General features: G+C 36.7%; 1 protein-coding gene across 4 annotated transcripts in view; it reads right to left on the bottom strand.

Annotated features, from left to right (window-relative positions):
• Positions 1-1,133: 1,133 nt before the first annotated feature.
• Positions 1,134-21,527, bottom strand: part of INPP4B (inositol polyphosphate-4-phosphatase type II B) — a 336,440-nt gene continuing 316,046 nt past the window's right edge. For 3 of the 4 annotated variants that reach the window (XM_027885672.1, XM_027885673.1, XM_027885674.1), the window contains one exon: positions 5,395-5,569. In XM_027885672.1, the coding sequence (XP_027741473.1) occupies positions 5,395-5,569 (175 nt within the window). Of the gene's footprint in view, positions 4,127-5,394; positions 5,570-21,527 lie in introns of those variants that run through there. The other variant, XM_027885671.1, reaches the window with a different exon arrangement.

Raw genomic sequence — 21,527 nt, 5'->3', positions numbered from 1 at the left:
AGGATTTCATGGAACTTGTGTTTGATCTAGAAATAAAAGGTTTTCCTGAAACTCTTAATAGGCATATTATACAGTGGGCTTCAAAATGATGTGTTGCACTTCTTTATTCCTAAATTACTAGTGGAGATTTAGAATACCATTACAATTTATTCCATTGCAAATAAGTGAATTTTCATCAGGAGTGATTGATTTAGACACAGAAAGTGTTAATTTCCTTATTTCACTTATGTAATGGCAAAATTCAGACAGTACAAAAATTAACATTGCAAAGGACTTCATTAAGGTTCTTTTTCAGTTAGTATTTTGTTTCAGCTGTCCACCTAAATTATTTGATCTGTATACCACAGACATTGCTAGTATTCCATCAAAATACACAGCTTCACACAGACAAAAATCAGATAACATAATAACAAATTTCTGTTTCCTAATTGCTCCAAAGCCAAAGTATAAACATTAACAAGAACATATTTTCAGTTCCCCAAAAGAAGACTTCAGAAAAAAAGACATGCCTGCCCAATAATGTCAGGCCTATGCATGTTATGTATTACAAGAATATTACAATCATCTCTGAGAAAAAATTATTTAACTTTCCTTATTTTTTTAGGTATTTTATACTAGCTCTCAAGTTAGACACTAGTCTGTGGTACAAAACTCCCATATAAGCATGTAGTGCATTGTAAAAATATTCAAAGCTAGAAGCCCTTATTTCAGGATTTCTCAAGACAGATCCTGATGACCTTATTTCCACAAATAATATCTCCTATGAGAAAGACAAGATTTGGCTTTAGATGCCAGACATATCTTTGAATTTTTATCTTTTAGCCCTTGAGAACTGCCCTCCTCTCAAGGTAGATTATTTTATACCTTATAATAAGTAAGCTATAAAGGTAAGGTAAGGTACCTTACAAACTCTTTCAAATGTTTTAAGAGAGCAGATATGTAACATTTTCTGCAAAGCCACCACCAAAATCAGCATGCTTACCTTAACCCTATGCAAAACAGACAATAGAGTTTGCTTATAAAAAATAGTTTGTTTAATCTTACTCCTCTGATATTCACAGTGAGCTACAAGACTGTGAGACCCCAGGGATGATTTAAGTCCTGTTAGGCATTCAAACAATGCACAGGGCTTGAAGCAGCTGCTACAAAGAGTAATGTAACTAATGCTCCAAGCAATGTAACTATCAACCTGCAACAAATACCTTTTGTTCCTTCATAAAAGGCAAACCAGAGAACCCAAAAATTTTGAATCCATGATCAGATGAAATCTCAGCTGATGGCACAGCCTTTGCCTTCATGGACTGCACTAGCAGGCAATGGCAGAACAACAAAACATTTGAGCCCGTTTCAGCGCTAAGGCAATAAGTCTCTTCCAAAAGTGTTGGAACCACACCAGCAGGTTTCACAAGGGTCTTGTCACCTACAATAAGATGTTCTAATCAAAAAATTTGCCTGAAAATTTTTATTTAGCAAAAAACCCACCCTACTCTTCTGTAACGGCCCAAGCACAGTGAAGTTTCACCGCAGCCCACTGATGTGAGTTTAGGGGTTTTTTTTCTTAATTATTTTTAGCAAATTAGAGATTATTTATTTTCAAAAGAACATACGGTGAGTGGCTGTTAAAATGAAAAGGACAATAATCCCGTGCCCATTTTTCTTCTTCCTCATCAAAAACGTGGCTTCAATGTGAAAAACACATTCACGATAGAAAGTAACATGGTAGTGATAATTTAGAACCCAAGTAGGGTTAAAATGCTGAGGCAAACACTTGAAAGACTATGTTCCTGATAAGAAAATCTAGATGATTTCATATTTTGAACTTGACAAAATGCCCATGGGACTCAGATAAAGATACCCATAGTATCAACCAGTAAATACCATCCCCACGCAGACTTTTACAGGTTGTATCAGAATTTCTGTGGGAAGGCTGGCATTTTCTGCTGCACACCTGTGGGGTTGCTTCAGAGATGTATGAGGAATTTATCACTACCTCTAAACTGCACATGCAGCATTTTTTAAGCTAATAATAAACATGCAGATAGTGAGGGCTAGTGAGACAACCTGACAGAACAAAACATTACTTTCCTAAGGAAGCTTTACGTTCCGTAAATCCACAAAGAAGTTTTGTACAGATCAGCTAAGTTATAGTTAAAGACCCAAACGCTAATTTATGCACACATCCAGTCATCCATATATGTATTGCTCACTTCTACTGGTACATGACAAGAAAAATTCAAGGCATTATGTTCTCCTCTGTCTGAGCTTATCTCTGATGCAATGCTAACTCTTCTGACAGATACTGAAGTAATACATTATGAGAACAAGGAAGTAATTAGTGACAGTACATTATATAATAGAAATAAAAAAACTAATGCAACAAAACACTATTTACATTGCCTACTTTACTTTGATAAAAAAAAAGTTCCAATTAGTTAATATACTGTATAGGTGAATTTCTGGCTCCACTGAAGTCATAAATTAGTAGAACAAGGATCTCTTTCAGATGTTTTCCTACAAGCCCCAAAGCCTGATCTTGCATATATAAAAAATGGATTTAATTTTAGCCATATGATAGACCATTTCCATGTGATCACCCAAATAGAATTTGCAGAAATGAGCTCTTAAATTCTTACTACTATAGTAACAGATTTATACCCAGTAATGGGCATTAATGGATTAAAAAGAACAAATTATAACTCATGGTGTATCAAGATTTCTTTGACTTCCATAGGAGCAAGGAAACATTAACTTCTTTATCCATGGCAATTACAATTTCCTACAGATGCTCAAATTCCCAGGGCAGTTTCATTAGGATAAATTTCTCATACTTCTGCTCTAGATATGAAAATGAATGTAATGACATAAGGGTCAGTAATACTTGGAGTCAGTGAATTCTTGGGGGTTTTAACCTGTATGTCTCTCTGGAAGTCTGAAGGAGGTAATAAATAGAAACAATTAGAAAACACAAATGTTCTTTGCAAGACAAATTTCAGGACTAACAGAAACTCACAGAGCATTAACATTAATTTTTAAAGCTGATAGTTCTTCATCCTAGAGTGTCTACCTGCAGCATTACAAATCTGATATAAATCATCTGCAGTGGCTAACTAGTCCTAATACAGCAGTTTACTCATAAATACAACATTTATTTTAGATTCTGTAATAACATACATGTTTTTATAGCCTAAAGATATAACTCCTGTACATACAACCCATTTTCCCTACTACTAAAGAAAATTTACTTTTAAGGGTTTACAGTAAATGGGAGGTCAAATTCAGGTCACCTTACTTGTAGAATTAATCCCCTTGATTTCAGTGTGATTTATCTGAAAGTGAAATAAGTGGTATTTGGCTGTGGTACAGAAAGTCAAGAATGATACATCCAAATGAACTGCAGGGAATCAGAATGGAATTACTGAAATTACAGGCTGCAATTACTAAAAACATATTATGTAAAGAAGCTAAATGTAATTACCAAAATTATATTTATCCCAGATATTAACATTAGCATCTTTCATAAACATTTCTGTGAAGGATTTAATTAGTGATCAAGACCTCAGTGCTCTGCTGGTTCCAGAAAACACTGTTTCCAGCAGTTAGAGACCCCTTAAATCAAATATCAGGTTTTGGTTTGGAGTCAGAATGCCACCTTCCAGATTGCTAACCTCAGTTCCTAGAGCAAATGCCATTTCCCTTCTTAATCTTCATCAAATGACTCAAAAAACTAATTCCAGCTGGCTTATGAGTCATACTGAGCTTCAACTTCACAAAAATGAGTTGAATATATTTGATTTTGAGAATATCCAGTCCATTGCTTTTTAACGGTATTTTAGTTCATAATGACTAACCAGAGTTATTTTAATGTAAAATGATAAAACCCGGTAAAAATAACACCTCAGCTGGTTATACATTCCCAATTAATAAGTCATAAACAGCGGTTGTTATATTCACTAATGAGCATGATGTATGTTCCTGATTACATTTTTGTTAAACTTAGGTGTCAGCCTTTCCATATGTCCCTTCTGGAGGTCTGTAGTACTTTGGGAAAGCCATCAGCTGTATCATGTTGAATGCATACTTTCTGCATTTGACATTCTTCAGTACATTCTCTATGCGGCATCCTTCTCTAGTGAAAGGGGGAAAAAGTACAACTTCATGAAACACAGAATAAATAAATATGCTTTATTTTATTGTTCATTGCAGAGTTTCAGCAACAGTTGAAGTAAAAATAACAAAGATTCAACTCTACATTTTTTTGTTTTGCACAAGTGATGATACATCTTACAAAATTAAATCCAAGGCCAGGCCCAGTACAGTTATTGCCCTCAGAAATAGGTGATAAGATTTTCCATTCCCCCTAATATATTTGCCCTTGAGGTCTAAAGTTTAGTAAAAAAAAATTAAATACTTTAATGATACATTTTGTTCTAATTCCAGAAATATATTTGACTTTTAAATCTTTTCATACTTTTTTTTTTTAAAATTTGTTTGCTATATATGTGCGAGAATACACTGCCCTAAAAATGCGTATTTTAGGAATAAGGCATTTTATTAAGTCTGGCCCTAGAGATCTGTGAAGGAAAGTTTCATCTCTGTTTCATTTCCTGTATGTTCAGCTTTGCAATGAAAAAAAAAAAAAAAAAAAAAAAAAAAAAAAAAGAGAGAATGGCTTTTCAAACAGCCCAATCCACCTCTCTGCTTTATAAAGGAAGGATGTTTGTTCACATACAGTACAAAAGTCACAAGTGCCAAAGTGGTGCATCAAGACATAAACAGGACTTTGTTAAAAAGAATATAAAAGTGTCTTGAAAGCAAAAGCAACTAAAGCAACAATTACAAACAGGTTAATTTCATTACAAAACAGAATCGATGCTATTCCATTTAGTTACTCTACAGAAAGGGGTTAGTTGTAGCAAAGTAATAACCATTCATTAAACAAAACCAATCCCATCAGCTAGTAACAACGAAAAAAACACAATGAAAGTTAAGTCTCACAAACGACCACCCTGCCATATTTGTCTAGGGGTTAGTTTGTGTTGTGCAAATTCATTTTTAATTTTTTTTTTTTTTTTGTTAGACTAATTACTCTGGAAAGAGGGGTTCAAGCATTCAGGATTCCACATTTTCTATACAGTGAGAGCATCGTAAGTGCGCTTTCTTTGCGCTAATTACAGTGGGAAAGCTTTACCATGAACAGAAAGAGCAAATCAATTCACTCAATGCATAGTAGAGAGTTCAGAAAAAAAGAAAGAACGAAAACACAGTACATTTCAGACATTTGCATCTTAAAGATGAATCCTTGGAGTCTGAGACTGTAGAAATATTACAACATAATTCCTTTTTCTAAAGTTAGTTTGTTGCTGTTTGTAGAAAAGAAAGGAACACAAGTGAAGTTTATTGATATTTGGCTAATAGCAAAGCAAGACTTAAAATAAGCCACACGACCAGCAAGTGTGAGCTGACAAGCAGCAAGGCGACAGGATAGAAGTGTCGAGAAGTTGGCTTGTTATCAGTTAGACAGCCTGTTTCGGGATCATCCGATTCATTCAGTGCTCCCTGGGTTTGTCTGCTGTTAAACAGGGGAAGTTAGGAACAGATAGAATAGCATTTAAACAGCAAAGAAAGCCAACACGTAGGTATTTTGAAAAAGTGAAACTACACATTTTGAAGAAACAGATTTATGCTAAGTACTTCCAACATATTTATTTTGTTCTCAAGCTGACATGGGAAGCACGATGACTAGGTGGCTAATATGATATTAAGCCTGCTTGGAGCCTCAGAGTAGTATTCACAAGTTAACATTAAATAACTTATGAGATGAACTATACTAATCACTAAAATGAACACACACACCAAACAGAAATTAAATTAGGATGTTGAAAAAAAAAAGGAAGCAAAGAAAAAAAGATCATGAATATGCCACAATGCAATACTGACAAAATAGTGTCTCCAAGGTGTTCACAGGCTTTTCAGTCCTGCTTCATTATCCATTAGGAAGTCTTTTGGCAGAAATAAAAAGTGCACACACTCTCTTTTGAAAAAATGAACAGCTATTTTAAAATAGTTTTAAATGATGGTAAATTGACTTCAAAAAAATTCATCAGTGCTGGTGACTCTGTTCTGAAGTCAACAGCAGCTCTTTTCATTTAAAGGCTTGCACTTACACTCCTGTGAGTAAATTAACTTGTAACCTCTCCAGTCAAGTCAGGGAGGAACTAATCTGCTTAGGGGGAAATTGTGCTGTCACTGTCCTACCAGAGCAGCAGGGATACTTTGCTAATCTTTTTTACTGTAGTCTTGGCAGCTTCTCTACAAGTAGAATTACACATACTTCAACTACAGCTCTTCAACGCCTCCGAACATTACTTGCATACACTCAGAAGTCCTGTCCATAGACTTCCTTTGGGCAGTAAGGACTGATAAGATCTTTGTTTTTTCATTTGCTATGAATATCCTGTGATAAAAAGATAATTTTCCATTTTTCTCTGTGGACCTGAGAAGATCAAAATATGTAAGATTACCACACAGTACTTTTTCAGAAGCACGTGTCTCAAGTATGCTCTTTTTTTCAAGAAAGAAAATGCTGCCAGACATAAAGAGTCTGTCAGAAAGTAAAGATAATATCTCACAGCCCCAGGTAAAATAAGAAGGGTACATTGAAGACAGCAGCAGTCACCTTATCTTACAGAAAGCGTGCCTTTCTGACTTTTGTATTACAAGGCAGTGTTGAATTCCTTGAACTTGGATAGCAAGAGAGGTGCAAGAACTGCATTTACAATTTCCCTTTTAAGCAAACCTCCTGTAATAAGTTCTTAATTTCATTCTTTGCTTTAAACATTCAATCTGTATATTACACTAATAAAGATGATAACACATGCTATTTTAAACAGCAAAATAAAAGATAAAAATCCCTATTATTTGCCCCTAGGTCAAAACGATTACTGGCATCAGTGTGTCTGCTGCATTTGGTCTGCAGATTTCAAGTGTCCACAGATAGAACTTGGGCAGAACTCAAATTATATTGCAGACAAACTTCTCTCAGAAACTGTCAAGGAATTAAACTAACTGCATGTTATAATGACTTCGTCAATATTAAAATAAGTAATTCTGTGTTTTGCATCAGACTACACCAGTCAATGCCTTTGTCCTAGGGTCCACCCCTAGAACTTCCTTCCTCTTCTGCTGACAGTGATGATGTTAGAGATCATATTGCTCTCTGTTAATGTTCTCCCTTATCATGTATTTCTATGTGCTTTTAAAAACACACTGCTTGCTGATTTTCCTTCTTAATCTCTACAGGATCACACAGGTCTGCCTCTTCGATCCTTTTGCACTGCACCCTCACCCCTTTTCTAGTCCTCGAGGTGAGCCTGCTGGTTTCACCTTACCCCCATTATGCCCACAATTGAGAGCTCTAACAACCCTCAGTTCTATCTCTTCCTTTCCAGCTGCAAAGTCCAGGTGCTTTTGGTTTGTTCCCTGGGTGTCTTCCATCACAGACATCATTATGTGTGCCTGTGGTAGAGTGGATGCAAAGACCAAATGCTCTTTCCCTCTGGAAAAATCCATCTAGGCAGCAATAAAGCAGAGAATTCAGTAAGTTTGCACAAGCCACTGCATTAACCATGTTGGTTATGTCAATCTGGAGTGCCTTAGCTTTGCAAGCCAGTGGTTTATTCTGAGCAGGCTGAGTTACACACTTAATAAAGGTTGCCCCTACAGGGATGAACCCCCCCTACTTCTGTGGTGAGCCTTGTTCTGTTGTGTTCCACATCTCACTGACAGCATGACTTTTATCTACATTGCCACAAGTCCTATTAGCATCAGTAAGATTTATGCAGGTGTAATGATGGAAATACAGATAAAAGCCACTTGTTCTATGCTTTTTTTTTTTTTTCCCAATAGAAAAGCCTACAGTACATTTGTTCTTTTGATATACTGAAAAGAATGATCAGAGTGTCTCAACATAAAAAGTTCTATCTTCCCCCCAGGAAAACGACAGTGAACAGCTGATACACAGGGACTTCTGTTCCACAAATTAGTCACATCATTCTATGCATGATTCAATAAGACATCCTCAAAACAGAGCAAGAGGATCTAACTCCATTATTAGCTACCTAAGAACAGGCTGAGCAGAATAGCTAAACATGCTTTTAATTTAAGAGGGATATTTGATCATGGTCAGATGCCTTGCTAAGCTCTGCTAATACTTTTCAATGCACTGCAGTAACAACGTCTTCAAACACACCTCCTAAAGTGTTCTCCCCAGTGACTAATGCATAGAGTTAAGCAAAGCAAGGCCCTACACTCAGCTGTCAGCAGCACAGCATTGCTTCCCCTGGCTCATCAAAACCTCTGGAAGTTTTACTGCAAACAGCATGAATCTCACTGGTGCCATGCCAGCTGGATTTATTTGGCTTCTGACTGACAGTACAACTAGAACAGAGTGCTATATGTTAGAGTGTGGAGTTATAGTCACAGTTTTGCATGTTCTCTCCATCCCAAACCATACTCTAACAGCTCTAAACTAACACCAAAGGGAAGGGAAAAGATTCACAAAATATCCAGCAAGTTTCTATTTCACAAACACACATAATTTAAAGAAGAATAGTGAAAGCTTCTACGGCTGTAACATCTGGAGTCATGAACACCCCTCTAGCCTATCATACTACTTTTATTCATTTACTTTCAAATTGTTCATTTGAGAATTACAACACAGCACAAATACATCGTACAAGCCAAGGGTGCTGTACGTTAATGATGATATAACCATTTCAGCCTGCCTTCTATCTCACTTGATGTTTTGCCATCCTTAACTCCTATTGTGATGCTGCTGCTTGCCTATGAAATGAGAAAAAGGCAAAACAACAGGTATTTTCTATTGATTTTAAATTCAGATGATAAATTGTTTGAACCTCAAAGCAGTGAAGCAGAGACATTGAAAATGGTGTGAGAAAAAAAGCCCCTCAAGTCCTTACAGAGTCAAACACACATACAAGGGCACATTCTGGGTTTTGATTATCAGTCACACTGACATCCCTGTGCAAGATTTTTGGAGGAGGTGCATTTTCACACTTTAGGTAATGCTTCTCTTAATAGAGCTTTTCCAGCTCTAGCTATTAATGATACTGGAAAAGGTAAAGTATTCTAAAGCAGTTCTTCAGGTAGAATAGATAGACAGCTTTCTATCGACAAGGATCCCACGTGCTAGTGGTGACTTCAGTCTGAATTCATGTCCTACTGCATATGTACTTTATGGGAACTTTCCTTTTTCTGCAAACAGACTCAAGCAAGCAGTTTCTAGGCCTGCTGGGCTTTTCTTGTCAAATGCCAGTGCTGACACAGAAAAACAGCAAAAGTGAGATGCTTCTCTTGAATCCCATACGACAGTAGTAGCAGAGACATTTCTTCAAATAGAAAGGATTTCTAACAGTTCTCGATCCTACACAACTGTGCTTACTTACCTGTTGTTTTTATTTCAAGACAGTCAAATCCATAACTTTCAAAAAGCAGCTTCTTTAAACAAGTTTTTGGAGTGAAGGTGGCTTTATTTCCACATTATACATGTTACTGCAATTCACTGAAATGCTTCAGAGGAAAATCAATTTTTTTAACTGAGACTGTGCAGGACTACAGTTCTAGAAGATAGCCTTAACTTTTTCCAAAGAGAAAAGGTGGAATCCTTGCGAATATCTCCTAGCATTTATGAAACTGCTGCACTATAACATCTAGAAGAATAAAACATGATTCAGAAAGAAATAAACAGGTCTCAGCCTAGTCCTGAAGGAGTTCTGTATGAGAGCAGAGCTCAGATAAAACACATAAAGGAATATTGGGCAACAAAATTTTATGTTGAAAAATGAAGTTGATACAATAAAACCTCCAACAATTTGTAAAAAATAAAAAATGTTTCTGTGTTGTTTCAAAATGGAAGATATAGGAAGGGGACCATCAGAGAAATTATATCAACAACCTTTAGAATTTTTCTGATGCATGTTGCTGTCAATAACTCACAATTCTTTCCTCAGATCTACAATCAATTTTTGCTGCTTATGTGATCCTACGATCTTGGTTCAAAAAAACCAACCAGTATTGCTGAAACTGATGAGCAGTCTCAGATCTAAGAATACTGAGGAATTCAGTGATTTGGAGACAGCTTCTCTTAAACATACCAACCAACCAACCAACCAACCAACCAACCAGTGTAATCCGTTTATCAAATTGACATACTAACCCTCCTCTTCTTGTTTTGCTTTCTGTACTGCAAATTTTTTCCTTATTCTTTTAGCTTGTGCTTGGTATTCTCTATTTCCCTACTTCTTTCGTGTCCCTTGTTTGGTTATAACACATTACTTTACTAGTGGATTGTTTACGAAATAAAAAGAAAAAGGAAAGCACATCATATAACACGAGGCTTGACTACCAACTTTGACCAAGGAGCAGATTCATGATGTAGTCACAGTGATATGACATTGAGATCTTGAAAAACAGTTAATATACAGTAACTAAGTTTTATTTTGAGCTCAGAACTATATCACTGTTACCATGGGTTCTCAGTCTGTCCATTTTGAAAAGGTGGCCAGAAACAGCAGGGTTACTGGAGGCTCAGCTGTGGACAGGGTACAGATTTTAAGCATAGCTATGGACAGGCCATAATGGTTCAGTAAGAAGCAACAGCTTAATAAACACACTATCTTGCAGTAGGATTCCATAAGAGGCAAGGAGACACTTGGTCTTACAGCCACACAACCACATCCAGGAAAATCCTTTTGTCTTATATGATAACATTGGCAGACAGGCGTTCTTTGGAAGGAATGCTGAAGTCAAAATTCTATTTACACAGTTGCTCTTTCCCTCTGCTACTTTGTCTCCTTGAAGACAAAATAACATTGAAAGTCAAATTTTCAGCCTACTTTATCATCTTAGCTGTTTTGGGATTTCCCAGGGAAAGTGAAAGAGAGGCACATCCTGCACCTGCAGGCAACAAAACAGCTCAAATCACTCCAGCTTTGGCCTATGGAAACACCTCCCTGAAATCCTGCTCTTTCCTGAAAGTCATAGAGTCTTCCAGATAGAACCAGGCACTCACAATTTATTGTATGTCTTCTCTAGATTAAGAGTAAGACATCAAATTAATTCTGAGATAAATTAGGAAAATAGCCATACTTAAAAAAAGGCACAAACCCACATGCTTACCTATTCTTTACTAGTAAGCAATGACAAAACATCAAAGCACCATTTGTTTGCTCACATGATTACAGTTAAAAATAACAAAAATAGTTGCCAAGTTAGATATTTTATTATTTAACAAAATTAGAAAACAGAGCTAGAGCTAGATTACTGTTTGACATACAATAAATTTCCCGAAAAAAATTAGTACAGGACATCAGATCGTACCTGACAGTTTCAGACCAAGAAGATGGGAGGTCAAAGAGAAACCTATTTTGATTTCTTGTTTATGAAAGCAATTTCTGTTTCATTATTGTCCTACCTTAGAGAAAGTCAAAGAAAAAATGCTGAAATACTAAATTCAAGTTAAAACATTTTTAATTTGTTTAGATAGCATTTCAGACAGATCTGAAAATAAAAAAAAACCACCCAGAAAAATTTCCAGTTTGGCTCATCCTGTCTCAAAATTGTTGGGTTACCACAGAGCAAACCTCCTACTGTTTGTCTATGTTTAGATATATTGTAGGTTTTTTGAAATACAATTAGTTCTGACAAATACATGAAAGGGCAGTTTCAAGTTTTATATCTACTATGCATAAAACATATGGATAATATCAAAACATGTTTGACAAGATACATCTCTACCAGTATTAATCTCTGCATTTCAGAAATCTCTGCTGATCACAAAAGAATTAATATTTTCATTTGTGACTGATACGGAATGGTTGCAAGAATATTTCCCCCCCCCCCCAATTAAGAGTAACTATGTGGTAAAAAGTAACATTGACAAAATTCGTACAGTGAAAACTATATATATATATATATATATATATATAAATCCAGTTAGAATCAGAACCCATTTTCATCACTAGTGTGTTTAAGACACCTATATTAGCAGTTTAAATCCACTCTCAGCAACTGCCTATCGCTGCAGCTGAACAGCAAAATCAAGTTGACTTTATGTGCCTATATCCCCTTATCTGTCAAAATGGACAACCAGATGCCACCAGCTGGGAACAGTCCCTTGGTCCTGCCGACTCACAGATTGCCCTGGAATCACCTGAGAGTGCATTAAAATCTGCCAAAATAAGGCCAGTATATATTTAATAATTTCACTGAATAAAATTCCTAAGATTATGTTCTAAAATCTATCCCCAGTGGTTTTTAATTTACAAATGTGGGCAGAGGCTTCAAGTCCTGCAAAGTCATTCTGGTGACTGTGTGAGAGATTAGCTTCAGAACTGAGAAGTGATGGGTTTGCAGGAGAGATTCTTTACCTATCAAGACAGCCGAGCAGTTTTTGAAACATGATTTTCACCTCTATTATCCTTCAAGCAAAGGATTTGCTGTTTCATTCTGCTATTTACCAATAGTGCTGTGCAGTATTACACATCAGTTCTACAAAGGCTTCTCTTTCTATCAAAAAATACGATTCTAATAATCTTCCTAGACACTCTTCCATAAAGTATTAGGATTACATATATATGGGAAATTCTCAGGACAAAACTGTAAAATCTTTCCTGACAAACTTCTCTTGAAAGGCTTGAAATGCAGTCCAACGCACAACCAACACTAAAGCAAATGTGATCTACATCTTTGTGCAGGAAAACAACCAAACTGAAAGCCACAGGTTTTACCTTCAGGTAAGTTTTGAATATCCATGGCATTTCCCTTCCATAAGGTTATAGTATAGTGTAATTGGTTAGTGAGTCACACTGATTTCCAGTCTGTTTCTGTCATAGCAAGGAACTTCTACTAAGGATGTGATTATACATTTAGCTCACACAGCACAGTGAAACATAAACCCATGATAAATTCTCTCTTTCATATGTCTAATCAGGTTTAAATACACTCTGTTGACCATGAAAAAAAAAAATCTTCATGAATCATCCCTTTTCTTTTGGCAAAGATTTTTTTTACTTTTTTTCCTCATAGTGAGGACAAGTGGCAAAGCTGATTTAAGAGGCAGAAAGGGCTTGCTGTACAAGTAAACAGTCATGCATGAAGAATGATGCTTAAAATCTGACATTAATTTCTAGATGTTCAAATCTGTGGGTAGGATGGCAAAATTAAGGTCAGGGAACTGTTGGTGTAAACAAAGGATCACTTTATCTATGGTGAATTTGTAATTTGGGGCATTTTAAGTGAGGGAGGTGTTGAACAGCAGTAAGTATGACTTCAAATGCTGTAACTCACCAGTTTTTACCTGCAGCTTCAGTCTGAGATATACAAAAGGAGGAACGTGATTGCTTCTGATTAATGACACCAATTCACATAATCTCTTCATGGAATTAAGCAATGTGTGAGTCATAAACCACAGGCAAGACCTGAAAACCACTATTCCATTTCAACTAAATAATGCCAGTTCACTACTTACTTTCAACAAACACACTGATACAATTTTTAAAAAACACATTGACAGTTTGAGATCTGATCTGTTCCAATCCCAGCTGTTCTTTGAGCACTAGTACCACACGCAGTACAAGGGTATAGTTATACAAGGGGAATTAGTGCACACGTAGATTCCCCAATCACAAAAAAAAAAAAAAAAAGCAACTAAATCTGATTTTAGCTCACACCAGGAACAAAAAAATGCAGCCCTACTTAGGTTAGGTAGGCAGCTAACCAAAACAATCTACCTGAAAATGCATTGGCTGAGACGCAAGACTTTAGCAACCTGGAAATTGCATCCCAATAATCCTATCAATAAACCACCTTCTCTTCTCTTTAGCAAATTGCTTTTCAGAGAACTTTACAAAATGCAAGCAAAATTCTTTTTGAATCCCAAACACACTGTGTTTTCCATCCTTCCTTCAGAGCAAATGACAAGGTCAACTAAAATTCTTAAGAAGTGCCTTGAATTCATTTGTTGTCCTTTCTGTTAATGGGTAGTATGTAGAGACTGAGGAACAAACCCTTTCTATGGGAAATTAGGAGAATGGATGCAACTGTTTTGTCTTTATTTGTTTCCTTTTAGTATATGTTTAGAAGAACACCAAAGTTTTTTGGAGCCTGTTCTCAGGAGGAAGCACTTTTCTTTCCCAAGTACCAAGAAGGAGGACTGAAGCTGAAATCCTTTAAACAATATATTTGAATACAAGTCTTTGCTCTTTGTTTGTCGTGGCTACTCACATTTGTAAGGAAATTTTTATGCTGAATGCTACTGCAGATTTCTTAGTAAGTTCATCATATTTGAGAGAGAGAATATTAGCACAGACCATCAATTTTTAGGTAAAAATAGGACTGCACTGATGGGGAGAGTGAAGAGATGAAATCCCATGCTGTTTTGACCCTAATATCCAGAAAAAACTACTTTTGGAAGACTTGAGACCACTGGAGACCAAAGATTCAATAAGCCATGTGTTCACCTCCTGCATCATTAAGTCTTTGCCAGTAGCCAGGAGTAAATAAATTATAGCACAGGTGCAAATATCTTTCTCTCTATAATAATGCTGCATCTCTCTTACTGTTACAAAGAACTGAAGGACATGGTTTTGCTCAGTGCAGCTACAATAACTCACAGTTTGCCAAAGATCAAAGGTGCAGCTCTCAGAATTAGCTCTATGAACTGTGTTCAGGACTCCCTGAACAGGAGAGGAGCTCACTACACCGCCAATACCACTTAATGGTGGGCCAAGCACCAATTTACTTCCTGATCTGGATTGAACAATCAGATACATACTATTTTATTCTTTTTTTTTCAGGTTTTTTTTTTCTGTATTTTAGACTGTGTTCTCTCCAATACACAAACAGTGGTGAGGAAATGTTCTTACCAAAGTTACTGCTACAATGCCTTGGGAACATCTACAGAACTCTGACAATTCCCTAAACTTTGGAGTCATTGGGACACAGATATTTTAAGTATAAATGTTCCCAAGAACATGTTCAGCAAGCTATGTTTGCAACCGCAAAGCTGTACAGCATGGGGTTTTCCATTAACGGTAACTGCAGTCACTTGCAAGCAGAAGGTATGCTATTTTGAAAATGCTTATAATTGGGAAAAGAGGGTGTTTTACTATGAAAAATACAAAACATTTTTCCAAACAAAATTGGAAACTTCCATGATTTTGTGGAGAAACTTACCCATCTATTATTACTGTCTTTTGAAGAAGCAGCAAGCCAGTAGCAATATGGAAGTATTTCCTTCCTTCCTTCCTTCCTTCCCTCACTCCCTCCCCAAGATGGGACACAGAAGGTAGCAAGTGCATAAATCTTTCCTCACTGAGATGGTGGAGAGTTATCTCTGTCTGCAGTGCATTTTTCTACTCTATTATGTACTCTGGCTATTTTCCATGCTGGAAAAAAACAGTTTAAGAAACAGTTCATTGTTTCATCATCTCTTGATGCTTCCATTTTAGATAAACATTGCTCCAATTTTGCAGAAAACCTCTGTCTTTTGAAATAACTTCAGTGTTCTTAGAACACAACACTGAATGAGATCGTGCTGGAGGCAATTTCAGCACCTCCAATTTTACACTCCTCTTTATAAGAATTGCAGTTCTCAACACAGTCAAGTCTGAGTCACATTGTATCCTGGTATCACTCGTGTTACTGGTCATGTTTTCACTAGGAAAAACAGGAACACTTTTTCCCATACCTCAGGTGTTTGAGCTAGAGGCTCATATAAAAATCTACGGTGCACACAGGTTGTTAACTAGAAACATTTCTTCCTTCCCAAATTCCTGTCACAATGTCAGGCTGCAAGGAATTCTGCTTCCCCTTTAATTTGTAATAAATGGCAATGTCCTTCAATTATGTTCTAACTCACGCCACATTAACCTCACAGGGAATGATACTGCCTTTCCAGGTAGGTGAGAAGTGTCAGTGCTCACAGTCCTCTCTAGGACTTGCTCATGGCCAATGGACTACGAAAAAGTAGAGCCACCATACAACAAAAGTCTGAGCAGGCTGCTGCTCTCCTTCTTTTTCAGTTAATACCGCATTTCTGTGGCTGCTGGACAGCACTTACAGGCCTCTAGTAACTAAACAATTTCCCTCTTTAGATTACATTTACTGCACTGGTAAGAGCACAGCAGAGTCCAAGACTTTTAAACTGCTTAAATTACCCTCTTCCATGAACACAAATAAATATGGACAGGTATGCAATGTTCTTTTTTAAAAAAGATCTCAACCATTCTCACAGCTTTACTCTCAATTAACCTTTATTAAAAACTAAATCAACTTCACATCATCTCATTGGAGTCTAGTCTATAAATGGGAAGCATTCCGGAATCATGCTTGACTCTTTTTATTAGTATTTAATTCTTTGTTTGTTAAAAATAAACTCCATAATATGGTACTAACACGCTGCTGCAGCCAGCTTAAATAAAATCAAGAAAACACAAGAGCTACAATTAAACAGCAAAAGCAATTTAAAAAAATTATCACTGCCAAGCTACAGGTGTCTCTTGTTATCTCATTAATATACACACGGGGGACAGAGTTGGCTTGGGACTGTTCATGTACCACGTGGTTAATAATATCCTTCTTAGTCTTTTACAATGTGGTTAAAGCAAACAAGTAGTAAAAATGGCCTGAACTAAATTTGTTTGGTTTTGCTCCTTGTGTGAATCCTTAATGGTGGCAGATCTGAGATTCAAACAAAACTAAAGGCATGTGAGTGCAGACCAGCAACTGCACTTGTCAGACAAGCGTGTACATCAATGCAGACAGAATGTTTTGGTGCATGAAATAATAAATGACATTTTCCCAGGTATGGTACACAGTAATAAAATATGTGCAGAAACACTGTAGAAAATAGAAAACATGATAATCCATCCCAAGCTGGAATTGCTCACAGATACTAGAGCTTTCGGGGAAAAAATAATGGTTTTCCTAAGTACAGAATAATTAACAACTGAAGGAGTAACAAACAACCTGAGGACAAGGAAAGAGTTATCTACCAAGCATTTGCTTCCCTAAAGAGGGCATACTTTATTTAGAAAGCTTCATCTCCCTCTAATTCATTCAAACAATGAGCTGCATATTGTTACTTAGGAATACTGACTATAAATATGTTCTTTTCCAAAAATAAATACATCAAATCACAGTGGTGGAAAAATTAGAGGAACATTTACTGAAGCAGTTTTTGAAAAAAACAACTTCTACATATCTATCTACTTAAAATGGTTAAATATTTGCAGAATTCAGTGTTGCCAAAATTATGTAAGCTGAAGTAACTTTGTCCAGAAGACTTCTCAAAATAAAAAGTTTATAAACAAAAATAAACAGAAATGTAGGGTAAGGGCACTATAATCACATTGCTCAATGGCTACTACTCTCTATATAAGCAAGCAAGGTAACAAAAGTGGACTTCTACCCTTTATTTCAAAGCAAGCAATAGTTATTGCATAAGCAGACAAACATAGAAAGCAGCCCATATATTGAAGCAGCTGAAGCTTTAACAGCAGTTTACAGTGCCTTTTTAACTTCCTATACATAATAACTTCTGGCTCCCTTGACCTTACGATAATAAATAAATCAGCGTCTAGTGACAAGTTGATGTTTAAAAGTACAACAGGTAGCGTGTTGATGCCACCAAAATCTTCCTCATGCTAAGTTTTGCCCTCCTACTTTCATTTTACTTAGGTGAACAGCTACAGAATATACTTGCAAGATGTGATCCAACTCCTTTAAAAGGCAACATATGGTATACTCCCTAACCCAGAGCAGCAAGTCACTGGGTGCCAGATTTAGCAGCCCAGGCTTCCCATACATCTCTGGAACATCCACAGGATGATTCAGAGCCCTTAAATCAGGTAGCTGAGCATCCCACCAGGAGAGTGCTGGGAACATGAATTCTTAACTAGGCATTCATACAATAGATATCTAAAGTTTTATGATAGAAAAAGCTTGACTGTATAAGTGTTGCACTGAATTCAACAGGCTTTGGGAAAAAAAAAAATCTCCCATGGCTAATTGCCCAGTGGGTTTTTTCCCCCATTTTCACAGAGCTTTATGATCTCCAACTCTATTCTTGCCCTGCCGCTGCAATGCTTAAAAAGTGAACCACACAAGCCTCAGATTTTCTCTCCAGCATTATAAATATGGTTGAACATGATGGCTAACAACATAAACTTTCAAGCTCACTTGACGACAGAGTATTTTTGAAGGACACTCTTGATTTTTCTCTATAATGTGAATAAAATAATAAAAAAAAAGAGATTTATGAGCAAGCAATTGTCTGGTTTGGGCTATGTTACAATGTGGTACAGAACATTAAGCTTTGCAACAAGATTAAATGTCTTTTATTTTTCTTTTGGCATTCCATACCCAGTGGAGTGCGGTTAGCAAGATTCAAGTTTTTATTTTTGCCATATAAGATCATCTGACTTTTTCCTCTCCATTGTAATATGTATCTCATTTAATAAACCTTATAATTAAAAAAACTCCTTCAAAGATTACAATTCAGAGGGGATTCATTTAGTTCCAATAGTTTTAACATCTGTGTTTTAGGTTGCAGAGAGCTTCAAAAGTAGCTATTGAGGTAATACATTGCTTCATTTACAACAGAAATAGGATGCCTAATGCATTTTGTAGTGCAGTAATAACGAAGCTGTGGTATTTGCATAAAGCAGCCCACAGTAATATCAGATATTGGTCCTTTCCGAAAAAAGGCCTTTTGACTTCTGCTACCCCAGTGTGGGCTCATTTTCCCATCCAGTTGCACGTTACCACAGAGATCAGTGAAATCCACGCTACAGAAAGCCACATTTGGGAAGGTTTGATACCTCAACGCTGCCTAGAAAAACTGAATGCATTGGGAGAGGGTGCTTTTCAATTTAACTATTGGTGTGGACTGTCAGTGGATAACAAAGTGGCCAGGAAAGACTGATCACAGCATCGTAAAGATGTGCATTCCATTCCATACTTGCATTACAGCTGGTGTGGCTGCCTGGAGCAGGGGATGGGACAGGGCTCACCAGAGACCTCTGATGGCAAACTTCCAGTCAGTGTTTGCTGGTATAGTTCTTTGCTAGACCTATTTCTCTTTTAATTCAGTAAAGGTTGTTTGTCCATGAGTGTATTAAGCATAGGAGCACAAGCCAATATTTTAGCAAAGACACACATGTCCAAATTCAAAGAATCTGAGGGATATGGTGGATTTTATTAGCACAGTACTCATTGCACTGCACAGATGGGATTCTGAAACATGTTTGAGTTTTGCTTTCAGAATGGTTTTAATCGGTTTGATCACTTTCTGTTTCAGAGGATCAGTCTCTTTTGTCTTATTTCCTAGAATTATCTCATTGTGGTAGTCACAATGATCATCTTTCTTTTGGGTATGTATTTAGGTAGATCTGATTCAAACCTAAAAGCTGAACTCCAAATGGTCTTACTATACCAACTATAACAACAAGCAATGCACAAAATTTCAGTTTTTCATCTGCTCAAGAGACAAACAGTCTCAGCAGAACCGTGTCTGGAAAATACCTGTACTGTGCCTGAGCATTTGTATAAGCATGCAGGAGATAATCTAAACCGTGTGCTCAAGTTCATTACCACCTCACTGCAAGTTTCACCTTGGAATTAAACTTGAGACTGAAATCAGTTTTGTCATCCCTATTGTGCTGCACAGAAGGACATTCTTTGTGACAGCAGGAAGAATGATTGCCTTTAGGATAGAAAACATAAAATGTGAGATACATCTGTCACAAAATAATTTTAAAAAAATCACTTGAGATTACAAATCCTTTTCTAGACCACAGTGCTCAACACCCTCTTGCCAGTGAATACCTTTCTTCTGAAAGTGAGAAAAAGTGTCTGATTTAAAAAATGTTAGTGCGCTCAAATTTCCCTGAAAACCAAGAACAACAGTTCTATCACATTATATGAAGTGACCACATTTTTCTAGCACTTCCATCTCATAAAAATCTTCATCTACAAACAAGTATCTTCCCCTGAAGATAGTAATCCAAAGGGCAACTCAGAACATGAAGGTCTCAAGCCATTTAACTATATTTTAATTGCCAATCAAAGCATGCAAAATGATTAGAAACCACACTGATAGGGAAATAAAGTACTCTAAAAATGGTTTCCTGTCTTGGAAAAATGTTTCTAAAGTTTGTAAGCCATTTAAAATAATTCACTTCATTAGGTCACATAATTAATGGGCAATACAACAAATGCATCAATTCCTACATTCCTACATTTCATTTGACTATAATTACATTTGTGTGTGCATATTATGTGCAGTGCCACACACAGCAATATACTTGGGAGGTAAAACTTTGATGTATGCAATGCTGCCTTGCATCAAGGCATCACCAGAAGACGATTCTAGAAAAATATTTCATTGACTTTTAATCTACTAGATTAAAATTATGCAAATTACAGTCAGATAGACCATAGCCACAGTCACAAAAGAATATTCTAATACTTCTGTAGAGCCAAGTCAGCATGAACTATAAGGCTGTATCCATCCTAAGGGCTTCATGGAGTTGTGGAAAGCCCATCCCTAAAAGTGTTCAAAGAGGGGTTGGACGGGGCTTTGAGCAACTGATCTAGTGGAAGGTGTCCCTGCCCGTGGCAGGAGGTTGGAACTAGATGACCTTTAAGGTCCTTTCCAACCCAAATCTTTCTGTGATTCCATGAAATGATGTCATTTGCCCTCTGAGAAAGAGCAAAAGGATGAGAGCTGCAACAAGAAGACAAGACTGTTTATAGAATGCAGCAAGGCATGTTAACAGGGCAAAAAACCAATCCTACAGAAGCAAAAAGAAAACCCCTCTACTTGGCAGCACATCTGGGACCCTTTCCACTTCACAAGAGGAAAAATAAACAGCATCACAGTGGCCCAACATGTACTGGTTCACTTTAAGTTCAAATAGCATCTTCACATGGCAAATGATGCTAATCTGTGTAACAAAAATGTCAAACTATATATAAAGGGATCATCTGAAAATTTGCTGATAAGACATTTGGTAGCAGCAAATTTTTACAGAGAAAGATGACACGGGGAGCAACTTCCTCCCCTAGGCAACAACACAGCGAGAAAGCAAAAGAGGACTTTATTCAGCGTATTGCTGAGGGAGGACTATCCATAAACACTCAGGCAGTTTATTCACCAGTTCAGGAGTGTCCAAGAGAGAAAGAGGCTTGAACTGTAGAAAAAGTTTAGATCCGCATCTAAGAAAAAGTAGATCTACATTCAATTTCCAAGAAAGGAGAGGACTATGATGTTGTAAGTGACCTGGCATCTCTATACGATCTTTCTCCCACTTAAAAGTGAAAAAAGATATGAGTGCATTTCTTTATCTCACCCTTTCCTTGTCAAATGTCTTTTTAAGTCAAGAGCATTTGACATTAAAAAGTGTTTGCACATCTGCTCAAATCTCAGCTCCTGACCTATTTCTAAC

Source organism: Empidonax traillii, unplaced genomic scaffold (assembly GCF_003031625.1).
Source record: "Empidonax traillii isolate 1590-97213 ecotype Southwest subspecies unplaced genomic scaffold, ASM303162v1 scaffold170:size2694500, whole genome shotgun sequence".
NCBI lineage: Eukaryota > Metazoa > Chordata > Aves > Passeriformes > Tyrannidae > Empidonax > Empidonax traillii.
This window is presented reverse-complemented; position numbering and strand designations above follow the sequence as displayed.